Consider the following 17,135-nt stretch of genomic DNA (forward strand, 5'->3'; position numbering starts at 1 on the left):
AAAACATCTGGGGTGCCAAGGTTCCCCATCACTGCCCTAAGCTATACACCTTCTGTTATTGTGTTGAATAGATTGCTATGCCATTTCAAAGGCCGTGAAAAGTGTAAAAACTTCCTACCTGATAGTCTGCTTATGGCTGTATAGGATGTGGTTCTGTTTGAGAAATGAAATAGGTTACGGTTACTGAAATGTCCGGCCGAAGCCCGATGTGGCAGATATTACTGCTAACTGGGGTGTTTGGTATATGTCCCCCCCCCCCCCTTTCCACCCTCCGCCGAACGTTACTATGGTATCTTGCTCTCTGGAAGGGTGCGTTACAAAGTGCTTGATCTGTACACAAGTGCTAGTCCGCTATACGCTGGTCCCTGTGATTTGCCCGTTGTACTCTGCCGTCTCCATCTTCAGGATGTACGGGATTATACTATCGATGGGGACGTTGCCGATCAGGCCAGTAAAAAAGAGTTCCTCGGTGATGCTAGAGTTCATAAGTCTCAGAGCCGGGAGCCGCACCAAGATTCGCGCCAGCCTGTAAGAGAATACACACACGGGGCTTTAGGGATAGAGGAAACCAGGAGTAAGACAACCATTTAGAAAACGCCCATAGTGACATCTAAACTTTTTTCAGGGAACATATTAACCGGTTGCCGACCGCCGCAAGTACATATACTAGCCTGTCACTTGCTTGTGAGCCAATAGCGGGCAAGCGCGCGCCCCGGCTCGTTCCCTGGGAAGTCCGTGCGTGTGACCGGCAGACCCGATGTCCGCCGGTCACTCGCAATCGTCCGCCGTGAAGGGAGAAAGGCAGGCGGCTAATGTACACAAGCCGCCTGTCATTCTCCCCTGTGTAGGAATGGTGATCATACGGTTCTACTATGTAGGACCGTTGATCACTGTTCCTACACCAGTAGCCATGTCCAATCACAGTTAGAAACATGCCCCTAAGGACACACTTAACCCCTCCTTCCCCAATAAAGTTAACCCCTTCCCTGCCAGTGTCATTTTGCAGTAACAGTGCATATGTATAGGACTGATTACTGCAGTAATGTCACTGGTAACCCCAAAAGCGTAAAAAATGTCAGTCAAGGGTCTGATCTGTCCGCCGCAATGTCGCAGTACCGCAAAAAAAAAAAAAAAAAAAAAAAAAAAAAAAAAAAAAAAAAAATCGCAGATCGCCGCCATTACGCGTTAAAAAAAACACCAAAAATGACAAAAATCTTTCCCTTAGTTAGTAAACGCAATAACTTTTGCGCAAACCAATCAAAATACGCTTATTGCGATTTTTTTTTACCAAACATAAAAAGCAGAAAACAAATTGGCCAAAAATGTTAAAAAAAATTTGATTTTTACATTTTTTTTTTGGGGGGAATTTCATAAAAAATGTGAAAAAAATTGTTATTTTTGCAAAATTGTCGCTCTTTTTTTGTTTATAGCACAAAAAGTAAAAAATCGCACAGGTGATCAAATACCACCAAAAGAAAGCTCTGTTTGTGGGAAAAAAAGGACGTCAAATTTGTTTAGATACAGCGTCGCACGACCGCGCAATTGTCCGTTAAAGTCACGCAGTGCCGAATCGCAAAAAAGGCCCTGGTCAGGAAGGGGGTAAAATCTTCCGGGGCTTAAGTGGTTAATTACAGCTTTTTTTTTTTTTTTTTTTTAACGGTTTGAAGTCCGGGTCTTTTCTGGCACTTTGTTTACATGTAATAATCTTTTTTTTTTTGCTACAAAATTACTTAGAACCCCCAAACACTATGTGTGTGTATATATATATATATATATATATATATATATATATATATATACACACATACATACATATATATATATATACACACATACATACATACAGTATATATATATATATATATATATTTTTTTTTTTTTAGGATGAGGAGGGGCTCAAAAATCACCACCCACAGGGCTCGATGTCAATGGCAAACCACCGCAAATGGCCGCCAGACTACACAAACATGGCCGCCGTGCATAGAAACACAGGCTACAACAAAATGGCAGCACCACAAGGCTTCCAGGGACAGACCTAGGCAGGAGCCACCGAGTGCACAGCCGATCGTCTGGTCGCTGGCGGCGCCCCCATCCCAGCCACCTTTCCAGTATAGCGCCCTGCCCCCACCCCAGAAGGTGGACCAGTCCACCCAAACAGCCCCAGCATAAGTGGAGGGGTAGGATGGGGGGCAGATGAAAGGGGGGGTGCCTGACGGGAAGAGAGGGGGGGGGGGGACAGCTGCTCACCATACCAGGAACCGGGTGGGCAATGCTCCAGACAGAACCACTCTCCATCAAAAAGCAAAGCGAAGTAAGGGGCAAATATACACATTTATTACCAGTTGTAGGCTCCATTCACATTATCGCATAGGAGGAACAAATGTTCCCACTATGCAATTTTCACGCGATTCACTTGAATGGGCGTGTTTGTTGCCCGCAAAGAAGCTCCTGCTCCTTTTCGGGAGACAAGCTTTAGGAGATTTTTAAAGACACGGTTTGCTACAATTGCTGTGTGACAATTGCGCAGAAACACATTGCGTTTGGGGTGCCTTTGAAGTATAAGTGCACCCAAATGTGCTGCGACTCCCACATGATTTGGAATCACTGGCAAAATTGCGGTAATTCTATCTGCAATTCCAAATCGCAATGTGTGAATGGAGCCAGATAAAGTCTAGATTTTTAGGTCCTTAGATAAAGCTCAGTTGTATCTGGTTCTAGTTCGTTAATCATCATTCGTTCTTTCAGGGAACACTGCTGTGTGGTGAAGGTTACCTGTAGGCGTCCTCGGGGTATGTTTTCTGGACGTAGTCCTGCAGCTCCATCTGTGCCTTTTCCTGAAACGTTTCAATCTGTGCCGTACTGGACAGTCCCGGGTGATCTGGACAGACAGATCCCACAATGCATCAAAGCATGTACATCATCAAAAAACTTTTTTTTTTTTTTTTTAGTTTTTGATAAGAGCTAAAGCAGAACTAAAACCAAAAATAGATCAAAATCAATAGTTTATGAAAGGATAAAATCGCTAAAAACAGTTTTTGCTGCAAAATTTGCCTTCTATGTAGTGATTTCCCCTGCAGTATTTTGTTTCTGCTGCTAAAATGTCCCCAGTCTAAAGGCCAGCATCATTCAAGCCACTTCTCTTGAGCCCAGGTTTCCCTGAAACTGGCTCTAGTCTGACTGGACAATGAAAAGAGAATCCGCACACTGGTGATCTCTCTGTTCTTTCCTCTTATCAGTATGCTCCTTGTCAGCACATGAACCGATTGGCTTAGTGCGGTCTTGCACTGCTTGCATTAACAGCCCATTCACACTGATCCGACTTGGTCAGCCTGACAAGTCGCGGTCCGTCGCTTCCCATAGTGAAGTACAGGAACGGTTCTAATAGGAGTGACACAAGTCGCTCCGACTTAGAAAAAAGGGTCCTGTACTACTTCGGGAGGACCTAGAGCGACTTGCATAGACATTCATTATATGAAGTCCGTGCAAGTCGCGCTGCACGCGACTTCACAGGTCGCCCCGAAGTCGGATCCGACAGTGTGAACGAAGTCTTAATATAAAAATGTAATGATATACTGGGCTCTTTGAGAACCTATTGTTTATAATTGCAATGAGACATATGTATTGCCAATTTGGTAAATTGTATCAGTATCCCTTTTACACAACTTTTATATGTAAATTTCTATGCATGGTTTTTTTCTTTTTTTATCCTTCTGTATCAATAAAACTATATTTTTTACAATAATGTCGCATTTCCTCCTTCATTGGCCTTTAAAATCCAGTTTTGTTTTTTGATTGTCGATTCAGGTTGGGATGTTGGCCTCTTTTTTCATGGTAATTTGTCAACATTTAATGACATACCGATTACAGAGCTGCGTTCATTTGTCTGATTTATATCTGCCTAGAGTTGGTTGCTGTCTGTGCTCCGTGGGGAGATTTCCCATAGCCTGCTGTCCCAGAAAACAGGATGTTAGAAGAAATTTCTTCTATTCTCCAAGTCCCCAGGACAAGTGTCCCCCCATTGAAAGATTCCCCCTAACCTCTTGCTCTGGTGAAAAGTCTCAAAATTTTTTTTATAACTTTTATCTCTATTACAAGTAACGTAAACATCCCTTGTAACAGAAAGGATGACAGGCCCTCTTTATGGAGAGAACTGGGGTCAAAAACACCACAAATCTCTACTTTACCTTTACATTTTCGATCTTTTGCTTAACCACTTAAGCCCCAGCCCTATTTCGGACACTTTTTGTTCACACGTTAAAACCAGTATTTTTTCCTAGAAAACTACTTAGAACCCCCGAACATTATATATATTATTTTAGCAAAGACTCTGGAGAATAAAATGTCGGTCATTGCAATCATTTTTGTCACGCGGTATTTGCGCAGCGGTCTTTAAAGCGACATTTTTTTGGAAAAATTTCGAAAAATCACATTTCACTGCATTTAAAAAATACCAAACAGTAAAGTTAGCCCATTTTTTTTATATATTGTGAAAGAACATGTCATGCCGAGTAAATAGATACCCAACATGTTACGGTTTAAAATTGCGCCCCCCCCCCCCCCCCTCCGTGGGATGGCGACAAACTACGGTCAATAGAGATCTCAATCTGCGACGCTTTAAATTTATTTAACGGTTACCAGTTTAGAGTTAGAGTGTAGCTCTTTTTTTATTTAATTATTGCTCACGCTCTGGCGATCGCGGCGATACCTCACATGTGTGGTTTGAACAGCGATTTCATTTGCGGCTCGACTTGCGTATACGTTTTTTTTTGTGCGCGAGCGAACGGTGACGGGGGCGGCTAAATTTTTTTTTTTTTTTCCCATTTTTTTTATTTATTTTTTAACTTTATTACAGTTTTAAAAAAAAAATAAAAATTTGATCACTTTTATTGCTGTCACAAGCAATGTAAACATCCCTTGTGACACCAATATGTGTGACAGGTACACTTTATGGAGGGATCGAGGGTCTAAAAGACCCTAGACCCCTCCACTACACTTCCCTGTATGCAAAACGCCAAAAACGGCGTTTTTGCATACAGCCGATTTTCACATTTGCCGCCTTTTGCAGCACAGTAACCCGGAAGTGACGTCATGGACGCCGCCTCCGGGTTACGTCAACGGAGACCCGATCGATGCCATTTCCGGCATTCATCGGGACTCCATCAAGCCGGCGGACGTCCCACCGGGAGCCCCGAGCAAAGCCACGGAAGGCGGCGGGAGGGGGGGGGGACGTCCCCTCCCGCCCCCCCGGGTACCGATCGAGCGGCTCCCGAGCCGCATCGGTCGGTACCGACGGAAAGCCAACCGTCGGCTTCAAACCACGGTACCGGGATGGTGTCTCTAGCTAGAGGCATCATCCCGGTACACTACCGCAAAGTTTACCGACGTAGACCTACGTTAGTATGCGGTAAGTGGTTAAAAAAAAATATTTACTTCATTACTTCGCTCCAGTCTTCGAAGGCCATAGAGTCAATCCAAGAGTATCTACTCTTTGATCATCTATGGGAGCAGCCGGCTGCACCATTGGATCATTTCTAGGGAGAACTGGCGGAAACCGTAATCTTGATAAACACGGCGAGTGGCAGGAGGGGAGGCTCATAAGATAGCTGCAAAAAACGATACCGGGGTTATAGCTGATATCTTCAGCCATAATCCCGCTAAACCACTTGCAGAATGCAATGTATATATGCGTATTGCGGTTTGGCAAGTGGTTAAATAAAAAAAAAGCTTAGAAAGTTCTCTTCTTTGTTTTATATACGGTAGTTACATAGTTAGGTTGAAAAAAAAAAGACACCATCTGGTTCAACCACAAAAAAAAAAAAAAAAAAAAAACTGTATTGAAAACCCAACCATACAATCCCATGTACACAATCCTATACCCGCAGTTGTTCCAGAGGAAGGCGAAAAAACCCCAGCAAAGCATGATCCAATTACTACAGCAGGGGGAAACAATTCCTTCCTGATCCCCCGAGAGGCAATCGGATATTCCCTGGATCAACTTTACCTAAAATAAATTTTAGTACACATTTATATTATTTACACCTAGGAAAGAATCCAGGCATTTTTTAAAGCAATCTAGTGAGCTGGTTTTAAAAGTGTTTGTATTCTGATCTAGATAAATAACTCAGCAAAAAAGGGGAACCCAGCAGGCTGCAATGTCACAGGAATTGAGGGGAGTCTCTAACCTGGACTGAAGAGGACCACAGCCTTCAGGTAAGCATATTCGTAGCCATCGATGTCCAGTTTGGCCATGCTGTTGCAGAACTCTTGCAGCTTCCATATGTGCTCCATCACCTGCTTTATCCTCTCACTGGATAGCTTGTCTGCGAAAATGAAAGTATTTGCAGCTGTCCACAAGTGTTAAGAAAAAAAAATTGGATTTTTGACTTACCGTAAAATCCATTTCTCTGATGTTCATTGACGGACACAGCTCCTGATCTTCTTAAACATTGGGTTATACTGCCCCCAACAGGAGTAGGAGACTAGGCAGAAAAAAAGTCTGGCTACGCCTATGGGCAGTCCCAGGGGGTATAAGTCACTTATCATACCAGGAACCAGGTGGGCAACGCTCCAGACAGAACCTCCTCTCCATCGAAATTGGGGGCTGTCGGCCAGGGGGAACGTTGTAACTCGGGCTGAGACCCGGTCGTATGTGACTTCGCGAGGCGTTTAGCTCGCAGTCCAGTGGGGTTCGGTCACAGCCGACCTAACGCTGAGCTGAGGTCTGCGAGTGCTTGCTGGCCAGACTGGGGTGACCAATGGATCTAGATTATCCAGCCCGTTGCCCAGCCCGGCAGTTGATTGAAGATCTCACAGTAAAAAACTCAAGCTAAAAAGAAAAAATTGCCAGGACCAGAGATCCCAGCAAAGAACTAGGTCCTTACTCCTGACTACTGAGTACCTATAGCAGAGAGAGGGAGTATACCCCCTGGGACTGCCCATAGGCGTCGCCAGACTTTTTTTTCTGCCTAGTGTCCTACTCCTGTAGGGTGCAGTATAACCCATTGGTTAAGAAGATCAGAAGCGGTGTCCATCAATGAACGAAAGAGAAATTAGGATTTTTTTATTTTAAAATGTCAAATACCAAAAGCCAGGGTGTGATGTAAAAAGGTTATATTAAAAGAGAATCTATAGTATGTTACTGCAATCATCTTATTGATGTATTTTAAAGTGAATCTGTGCTTTGCTTGCCGGTGTTGGGACGGGCAGCCTCATAGCGTGGCCCTGTCTTGCCGGGCAGGGGATGTAATATTTCTCTGTTTGCATTCCTGTACAAGTCTATGTGAATGCAAAACCTGCCTCCCTTTCCCCAGTTTGAACTCTGCTGTATTGAGATTGGAAGTGGTTGATCCTTCCGCCAAATTCAGGTACTTACTGTACCACTGCTTATGCTTTATGATTCATTTTGAAAACCTCATACATGAAATATTAACAAAGCATGTTCCTCTATAGTGTGTATTTGTCTCAATCCAGAGCACTAAGTGTCATTTCTGTTTGATGCCTCACTTCTGAAGTTTTCCTGACACCAAGAGAAAAATGGTGACAGGGGAGGGATCTCCAGCAGACTGACAGCCTCAGCTGTGTGTGTGTCTCCATTCCCTCCAATCAGCTGTCAGAGCTCCCTTCACTGAGCTCTTCAGAGTGTACCCTTTAGGTCTCTGCCCCCTTTTAAAAAAAAAAGGAGAATTTTGCCCTGGGAATTTAAATGAGGTGTACACAAATGGTCAATTATAATGAGGTAAATATAGTTGCAAAATTATTAAGTATAAAAAACATATATGCAAATGCATGTGCCAATACAGAAAATCACAGTTCATGAGGAAAGACATGATAGTTGGTATACATGCTTGCGCATAGCAGTAATTAACATTCAATGGTGAACTAGAAGTATCTTTCCAACTCGACGCGTTTCGTAAGTCAATCACTCAATCTTCAGGAGTAGCAAAGCAAACGTCTGGTGGTGACCAAATAGTCTGACCCGAGAGCTGAAGGAAGCAGGACTGAGCACTCCCCACCGGGGGACACATGGGGGGCCCACCAGACGGTTGCTTTGTCCTTTTGCACCCAGGTTCAGCCAATTTCTAAGTATGGTTTTCCCCTACATAGGGCTCTCCATAAGTTTCTATTCCTTACTGGCCATAATTTTTTATATAATCTAAAATTTACATTATGTATTTTTTAATAGATATAATTAGACGCATCTACTCCTGAAGAGTGAGCGATTGACTCACCAAAACGCATCGAGTTAGAAAGATGCTTCTAGTTCACCATCGAATGTTATTACTGCTATGCGCAAGCATGTATACCAACTATCATGTCTTTCATCATGTACTGTGATTATGTCTGTATTGGCACATGCATTTGCCTATATGTTGATGATTTTTATACTTCATAAATTTGCAAACTATATTTACCTCATTATAATTGACCATTTGTGTACACCTCATTTAAAGTCCCAGGGCAAAATTCTCCTTTTTTTGTATGTATATTTAGGGATGGAGGGGTGTCACTGGCAGTACCAAACCGGTTTTATTTATTTTTTGCTCTGCCCCCTTTTTCTGAACTCTCAGCTAAGCTTTAGAATTCAGCACTTTGAACAAACAGAGGAAAGATGGCTGCAGATAGATACAACTTATGTAGGAGGATTCAGAAAAGATAAATTCGAATTCTGTGTTTTAAACCTGGGATCTTGCCAACATCCCTAATGAATATGGAACAAACAATAACCCCTGAGGATTGGGACTTTCAACGGCAAGAATCAGGACTTGAGTATGAAAGTATATAAATTTTATTTCACATATAATAAAGCTAAATTATACATAATCACATATAAAGTATATGATAAAAAAGGTCATAGATACGTCTTGGAACCAGGAGGGTCTGAGGTGTCTGGATCGGACTAGACGCGTTTCGGTCCAAATGCCTTTCTCAATGGTCCACAAAACACCAGAGCTCAGACTAGGAGCATAAAAGGTAACAATGAGTATAATACAAAGAATGAGTATAAGGTTAAATTTAACATGTATTAAACAATGTTAAAAGCAATGTAATACAAAATTCATTATACATAGTGTTTGTCGTATTTAGATGTAAAAAAGAGGGGGGGCAAAAAATGCCTCTATGATTACGTACCAGATATGTAAGACCTCTGTGAAATCCAGGACGTGAGACCAAAAGGATAGGCCTTGGTGGATGAGAAAAAGGCCTTCAATTGACTATGGCCACAAAGAGTATATGCTAATTAAGTTGGGTCTATACAAGATAGACTAAAGCAATATGTTAATATTTGTATGGGTTTCCAGGGGAGATTTCAATATTTGTAAGCCAAATACACAGTGGTATGGCAAATGACAGTGAGAAAGGAGCTCCACGAACAGAAAATCCCACGAGGATCTCCAGAGTGAGGTCAGAAACGCACAGGTCATCTAGAAAGTTATGAAAAGATATAGAAGAAAAATTCAATAAAGTCTGTCTATCATGGAAAAAAAAAGGGAAAGTAGGACAGGATATTATGGGTACAGAATACCTGTAAAGTAGTAGTAGAATAGGTATGTCCCCCGATGGATTTATGATGCTGGGACGTGTCCAGCCATGCATCCCTGTTGACATGGAATATGTCAAGCCTGAAATCATGAGGGATATCAAAGGGTAAATAGATAGGGAGTAAATGCAAAGATAGAAAAAGGTCTCGTTTCTCAACGTGAGTACTGCAGTAGGTAGGAAAAAAGAAAAAGACTAAGTAGGGAAAAAGCTGAGTAGTGAGGAGGAATATGGAAGCGGTGTGTAGTCTGGGATAGAAGTTGCTGAATAAGAGAAAAAGTGGTACTAGTAGAAGTTTCAAAGGGTGCCCAGGTATCGGAATGAATATTAGCCAGAGTTAAATGACAAAGAACAGATATCCTAGGAATCAGAGATAGAAATAGCTAAGTAAAGGGAAAATAGTCCCAGTAACAGTCTCAAAGGGTGCCCGAATACCAGGAATAAATATTAACCAGAGTATTGTGACAAGAGCGGGTCCTATGAGCAGTTTAGAAAATCCAGGGAGAAAGTAACTTACCTGTGTAGGTCTGTGCATAAGAGTAATGGCGGCGCGCTCTGAATAGAGCGCGGTCCGCCATTAAGTACGCCGGCGCATGCGCCGGAGCCTGCGTCCAGTCTCCTCCCAGGGCGAGTGCGGACCAATAGAGGTCCCCCGTGTCTGGAGCGCACAGACGCCGCCCACACGGGGTTGGCCGCGGCGTGCGTTCCGGGCACGCCGACGCACAGTGTCCGGGTCTGATTCTCCGCCGATGGCGGGATCAGGTGACCGGTAACGGGGCGGAGGAACGCCCCTATGTGCGCCGGGGGGATAATCTGTACGGGAAGCATACAGTGTCACTGACACTTGGCTGCAGCTGAGGGGACAAAGCCAAGACTATAGACATATAAACAAGGCAAACTCTATGTTTACATAAAGATACAAAAATGAAGAGGCGGATGTAGATTAATAATGGATATTTTGCAATAGCATTCAATAGGGACAGGAGCAAACGACCACTGCAAGAAAGGTGTATTGAATGGCCACATATTTACATGAAGAAAAGGCAAATATAGAAAAAAGATGTGGATTGATATTGGATACTTTGAAATGGCATTCAAATAAAAAACCGGAGCAAAAAGCTACTGCAAGGAGGGTATATTAAGTGACCACAAAGTGGTGCTTGTATATAGTGTGATGTGGAAAAATTAATTTGTTCTATATATATAAATGGAGCTTTTTGCTCCGGTTTTTTATTTGAATGCCATTTCAAAGTATCCAATATCAATCCACATCTTTTTTCTATATTTGCCTTTTCTTCATGTAAATATGTGGCCATTCAATACACCTTTCTTGCAGTGGTCGTTTGCTCCTGTCCCTATTGAATGCTATTGCAAAATATCCATTATTAATCTACATCCGCCTCTTCATTTTTGTATCTTTATGTAAACATAGAGTTTGCCTTGTTTATATGTCTATAGTCTTGGCTTTGTCCCCTCAGCTGCAGCCAAGTGTCAGTGACACTGTATGCTTCCCGTACAGATTATCCCCCCGGCGCACATAGGGGCGTTCCTCCGCCCCGTTACCGGTCACCTGATCCCGCCATCGGCGGAGAATCAGACCCGGACACTGTGCGTCGGCGTGCCCGGAACGCACGCCGCGGCCAACCCCGTGTGGGCGGCGTCGGTGCGCTCCAGACACGGGGGACCTCTATTGGTCCGCACTCGCCCTGGGAGGAGACTGGACGCAGGCTCCGGCGCATGCGCCGGCGTACTTAATGGCGGACCGCGCTCTATTCAGAGCGCGCCGCCATTACTCTTATGCACAGACCTACACAGGTAAGTTACTTTCTCCCTGGATTTTCTAAACTGCTCATAGGACCCGCTCTTGTCACAATACTCTGGTTAATATTTATTCCTGGTATTCGGGCACCCTTTGAGACTGTTACTGGGACTATTTTCCCTTTACTTAGCTATTTCTATCTCTGATTCCTAGGATATCTGTTCTTTGTCATTTAACTCTGGCTAATATTCATTCCGATACCTGGGCACCAATGTTCCCTCTAATTTTTTACTGGGCTGAGCAAATAAAAAAATTTCTGAGCGCAGTGCTCCCCAACCTTTTTATCGCCGCGGACCGGTCAACGTTTGATCATTTTTCTGTGGCCCCCAATCAATGCAGAGTGCCCACAGCATTGCCCCCAATCAATGCAGAGTGCCCACAGCATTGCCCCCAATCAATGCAGAGTGCCATAGCATTGCCCCCAATCAATGCAGAGTACTACAGCATTGCCCCCAATCAATGCAGAGTACTACAGCATTGCCCCCAATCAATGTAGAGATGCCAGCGTGCCCCTTTTCAATGTAGAGGTGCCAGTGTGCCCCCTTTCAATGTAGAGATGCCAGTGTGCCACCTTTCAATGTAGAGATGCCAGTGTGCCACCTTTCAATGTAGAGATGCCAGTGTGCCCCCTTTCAATGTAGAGATGCCAGTGTGCCCCCTTTCAATGTAGAGATGCCAGCGTGCCACCTTTCAATGTAGAGATGCCAGTGTGCCCCCTTTCAATGTAGAGATGCCAGCGTGCCACCTTTCAATGTAGAGATGCCAGCGTGCCCCCTTTCAATGTAGAGATGCCAGTGTGCCCCCTTTCAATGTAGAGATGCCAGTGTGCCCCCTTTCAATGTAGAGATGCCAGTGTGCCACCTTTCAATGTAGAGATGCCAGTGTGCCCCCTTTCAATGTAGAGATGCCAGTGTGCCCCCTTTCAATGTAGAGACTCTTCAGTCCCGAGTCTAGTAATGGTTCTGCCATTTTTTCAGTTTTTAATTAATGCAGAGTGCCCACAGCATTGTCCCCAAATCAATGTAGAGATGCCAGTGTTCCCCCCCCCCCGTGCACTTACCTCATGGTCACGGGCGGCAGCTTCTCTTCAGTTCATTCCCCGGCTTCCTGCCTCTCCTCAGTCCTCCTGACTCCCCGAGTCCCGGCGCCTCTTCCTCGGCCAATGGCATGAAGTTGGCCTTTCGGCCAATCAGGAAGCGGGAGGACCCGCTCCCTGATTGGCCAGGAGGAGGATCCGTGTGACAATAGCGAATTTTCATTCGCTATTGTCACACAATGGGCGTGCTCTCGCGGCGCACGCTCTGCTACACGGCCGCCACGTCTGCGGCTGCGCGGTTTGAATAGGTGCTTGCGCGGGACCTTCATTCACACTGCGCGCCCGCGCATGCGCGCAGGCTAAAGGGAACACTGCTGGGCACCCTTTGAAACTTCTACTAGTACCACTTTTTCTCTTATTCAGCAACTTCTATCCCAGACTACACACCGCTTCCATATTCCTCCTCACTACTCAGCTTTTTCCCTACTTAGTCTTTTTCTTTTTTCCTACCTACTGCAGTACTCACGTTGAGAAACGAGACCTTTTTCTATCTTTGCATTTACTCCCTATCTATTTACCCTTTGATATCCCTCATGATTTCAGGCTTGACATATTCCATGTCAACAGGGATGCATGGCTGGACACGTCCCAGCATCATAAATCCATCGGGGGACATACCTATTCTACTACTACTTTACAGGTATTCTGTACCCATAATATCCTGTCCTACTTTCCCTTTTTTTTTCCATGATAGACAGACTTTATTGAATTTTTCTTCTATATCTTTTCATAACTTTCTAGATGACCTGTGCGTTTCTGACCTCACTCTGGAGATCCTCGTGGGATTTTCTGTTCGTGGAGCTCCTTTCTCACTGTCATTTGCCATACCACTGTGTATTTGGCTTACAAATATTGAAATCTCCCCTGGAAACCCATACAAATATTAACATATTGCTTTAGTCTATCTTGTATAGACCCAACTTAATTAGCATATACTCTTTGTGGCCATAGTCAATTGAAGGCCTTTTTCTCATCCACCAAGGCCTATCCTTTTGGTCTCACGTCCTGGATTTCACAGAGGTCTTACATATCTGGTACGTAATCATAGAGGCATTTTTTGCCCCCCCTCTTTTTTACATCTAAATACGACAAACACTATGTATAATGAATTTTGTATTACATTGCTTTTAACATTGTTTAATACATGTTAAATTTAACCTTATACTCATTCTTTGTATTATACTCATTGTTACCTTTTATGCTCCTAGTCTGAGCTCTGGTGTTTTGTGGACCATTGAGAAAGGCATTTGGACCGAAACGCGTCTAGTCCGATCCAGACACCTCAGACCCTCCTGGTTCCAAGACGTATCTATGACCTTTTTTATCATATACTTTATATGTGATTATGTATAATTTAGCTTTATTATATGTGAAATAAAATTTATATATTTTCATACTCAAGTCCTGATTCTTGCCGTTGAAAGTCCCAATCCTCAGGGGTTATTGTTTGTTCCATATGTAGGAGGATTTGTTTCATCTCTGTATCACCTGATGCCAGTGTAAGGGCTCTTTCACACGGTCCGCCTCCGTAGGCGGATCCGTGCTGCTCAGCGGGGATCAATTCGCCGATCCCTGCTGAGCCGGCGGATGACAGCTCCATCTCCGCTTGCAGTGCGGAGAGGGAGGTGTCACAGCTCCCGCTGCCCTCTATGGGGGATCACCTGTCCGCTCTCATCCGATCCGATCCCTGAATGGATGGAACAATAGGGTTTCCATCTGTCCAGATTTCACAGACAGGATCGGATACGGATGGCAGCGGGTGTCAGCAGAGGTGTCTCCGCTGACATCCGCTGCCCCATAGAGCTGCATGGAGGATCCGATCCGCCTAAAAAACTGACAGGCGGATCTGATCGGATCGCCCGTGTGAAAGAGCCCTAAGGGTTTACAACCACTTTAATGGCACAACCCCCTTCTATCAAACGGAAAAGTCGCAACAGAGCACCAGCTCTACAGTGATCAGGCATATGTCTCCTTAGAATACAAAAACCATTACCTGAGTCATTCTCAGGGAACGATCTGCCTTGGCTATAGTCCGCTATACCAATAAACCAGGGTTCCTCCAGAGGTTGCTAGGGGTTCCTTTAGCAATGTGCAATTTTTGCCTCTCAAGTAGGTTTGCACTGACACCATTGATCTTTTTATCTATCTGTAAGGAGGTAATTTTTCCCAATGACCACAAGTGTAAGGAGCATTCTTCCCACTGACCATCACACTAATGTATCATGAGATGTAGATATAGTCATTTTTAGTAGGGGTTCCCTGAGACCGGAAAGCTATTTCAAGGGTTCCTCTGTGTTGAAAGTTTTGAGAAAGTCTGCCCTAAAAGAAGGGTCTACAAATCTGAATATGTGTGAAAATATGGAAGAACAGACATCTATAGAAACCAGTACCTTCCTGTATGCTGTTCTGTAGATGGTTAACAATGGCGGCCAGGATGGTGGAGAGGCTCATCACTTGTGAGCACTGTGCAAGACCAAGCGTGAACAGTTCATTCCAGCAGGCACGCACGAGAGTGGTATTACAATCCTGCCTGGAAAAGAATTTGGACAGTTTGCATTAGACATTAAATCCTTGATAAAATCATTTGACACATCTGGTACGGGGTCAAGGCTCCCAGTAGCGTGGTGGTCAGGTTTACTCTTAGTGGAAGCTTTGCTGCAATCACTGGAGAGGAAAACCCAACAAGAGACTGGATCTTATGTCCAGTTTATGTGAGACGGAGACATGTGGCGGGACTAAAAGGACATGGAATGATCCAAGGTGGCACCATGAAGGAAAATTTTGGCTGTAAGAAAGAAAAACGCTGGACCCCCATGGACTAGTCTGTGTTCTTTAAACCAGTGGTCCTCAACCTTGGCCTACAGGGCCCACTAACAGGCCAGGTTTGCAAGATAACTGAAATACACCCCAGGTGATATCATTTGCTGCTCAGTGATTGCAGTACTCTAGTCTGCATCTCCCCAAGGTAATACTTAAAATCTGGCTTGTTAGTGGGCCCTGAGGACCAGAGTTGAGGACCACTGCTTTAAACCACTTGACCTCTGGAAGGTTTTACCCCCTTCATGACCAGGGCATTTTTTTGCAATTCAGCACTGCGCTACTTTAACTGGCAATTGTGCAGTCATACAACGCTGTACCCAAATTAAATGGATATATTTTTTTCAACACAAATACACACAAAAAGCTTTCTTTTGATGGTATTTGATCATTATAGCTTCTACAAACACTGGCACTTATACTGGAATTCACACAGCTATAGATGCTATATTGTAATGGCGGGGATCAATGACTTATAGTGTGACTGTGATAGCAACGAGGGCAATCTGGTGCTAACAAGCACTATCTGGGGGGGGTCACTGACACTGAGGTCGCTAGTGATACTAATACAGTAATCAGTGATAATACTGTACACTGACTGCAAAGGGGTTAACATCTAGGGCACAGGTGTCAAACACAAGGCCCGCAGGCCGAATGCGGCCCCCCAGGCCATTTCATATGGCCCTCGCACCTCACCTGCAGCATCCACCTCATCTCTGCCTCCACCTTGAGAGCACAGAACTCCTTTGCCAGATCCTGCACTCCTCTGTGCAGCTGCAGAAAGGCTCATCTTTGCCCAACACAAGGCCCGCAGGCCAAATGCGGCCCCCCAGGCCATTTCATGTGGCCCTCGCACCTCACCTGCAGCATCCCCCTTGTCTCTGCCCCCACCTTTAGAGCACAGAACTCCTTTCCCAGATCCTGCACTCCTCTGTGCAGCTGCAGAAAGGCTCATCTTTGCCCAACACAAGGCCCGCAGGCCAAATGCGGCCCCCCAGGCCATTTCATGTGCCCCTCGCACCTCACCTGCAGCATCCCCCTTGTCTCTGCCCCCACCTTGAGAGCACAGAACTCCTTTGCCAGATCCTGCACTCCTCTGTGCAGCTGCAGAAAGGCTCATCTTTGCCCAACACAAGGCCCGCAGGCCGAATGCGGCCCCCCAGGCCATTTCATGTGGCCCTCGCACCTCACCTGCAGCTGCGGCATCCACCTTGTCTCTGCCCCCACCTTGAGAGCTCAGAACTCCTTTGCCAGATCCTGCACTCCTCTGTGCAGCTGCAGAAAGGCTCATCTTTGCCCACCCCCCACCCCCCTTCTTAGCAGTCTGCAGCAGAGAGGGCAGAACTCCTCCTGCAGATCCTGCACCTCTCTGTGCAGCCACAACACCACCTTGCCTTTGCCTCTCCTGGTCTCAGCATTCAGCAGACTCTGGAAGCTGACTCCAGCCCTTCTCTTGTTCTCCTCCAGATCCTGCACTTCTTCCCAGATCCACCCGCATCTTCTTCCTGGCAGCAGCACGAGGTAAGGGGGTGCATTGTGATGCAAGGAAGGGTGGGTAACTCTTGACTTCTGATGGTGGGGGGTTCTTGACATCCCATGTAAGGGTGTAATGGGGCCTGGGGTGCTCTGGACATCTAATCCTACAGATATAACCGGCCCTTTGAGGGCAACCATAATGCCGATGTGGCCCGCCATGAAATTGACTTTGACACCCCTGATCTAGGGGATATTAGGGGTTAACTGTGTGCCTAACAATGTGTAATGTGTGCCGCTTTTACTAACCCATGTGGCTTTTTTTTCCTCCCTGCTTTTCAGGGAGAGTAAACAGATCGCTGTTCACTGTACACAGAGTTCTGTGTTTTTGTA

General features: G+C 45.0%; 1 protein-coding gene across 2 annotated transcripts in view; it reads right to left on the reverse strand.

Moving 5' to 3' along the window:
* Nucleotides 1-270: 270 nt before the first annotated feature.
* Nucleotides 271-17,135, reverse strand: part of NR2C2 (nuclear receptor subfamily 2 group C member 2) — a 62,259-nt gene continuing 45,394 nt past the window's right edge. Inside the window, exons 11-14 of one of the 2 annotated variants that reach the window (XM_082265177.1) lie at nt 14,843-14,982; nt 6,183-6,320; nt 2,773-2,878; nt 271-526 (exon numbers count right to left, since the gene is read on the reverse strand). In XM_082265177.1, coding sequence (XP_082121303.1) covers nt 352-526; nt 2,773-2,878; nt 6,183-6,320; nt 14,843-14,982 — 559 coding nt within the window. In that variant the 3' untranslated portion in view covers nt 271-351. Of the gene's footprint in view, nt 527-2,772; nt 2,879-6,182; nt 6,345-14,842; nt 14,983-17,135 lie in introns of both variants that reach the window. The other variant, XM_082265176.1, reaches the window with a different exon arrangement.

Source organism: Pelophylax lessonae (assembly GCF_965119305.1).
Source record: "Pelophylax lessonae genome assembly, chromosome: 8".
In the NCBI taxonomy this organism is placed as follows: domain Eukaryota; kingdom Metazoa; phylum Chordata; class Amphibia; order Anura; family Ranidae; genus Pelophylax; species Pelophylax lessonae.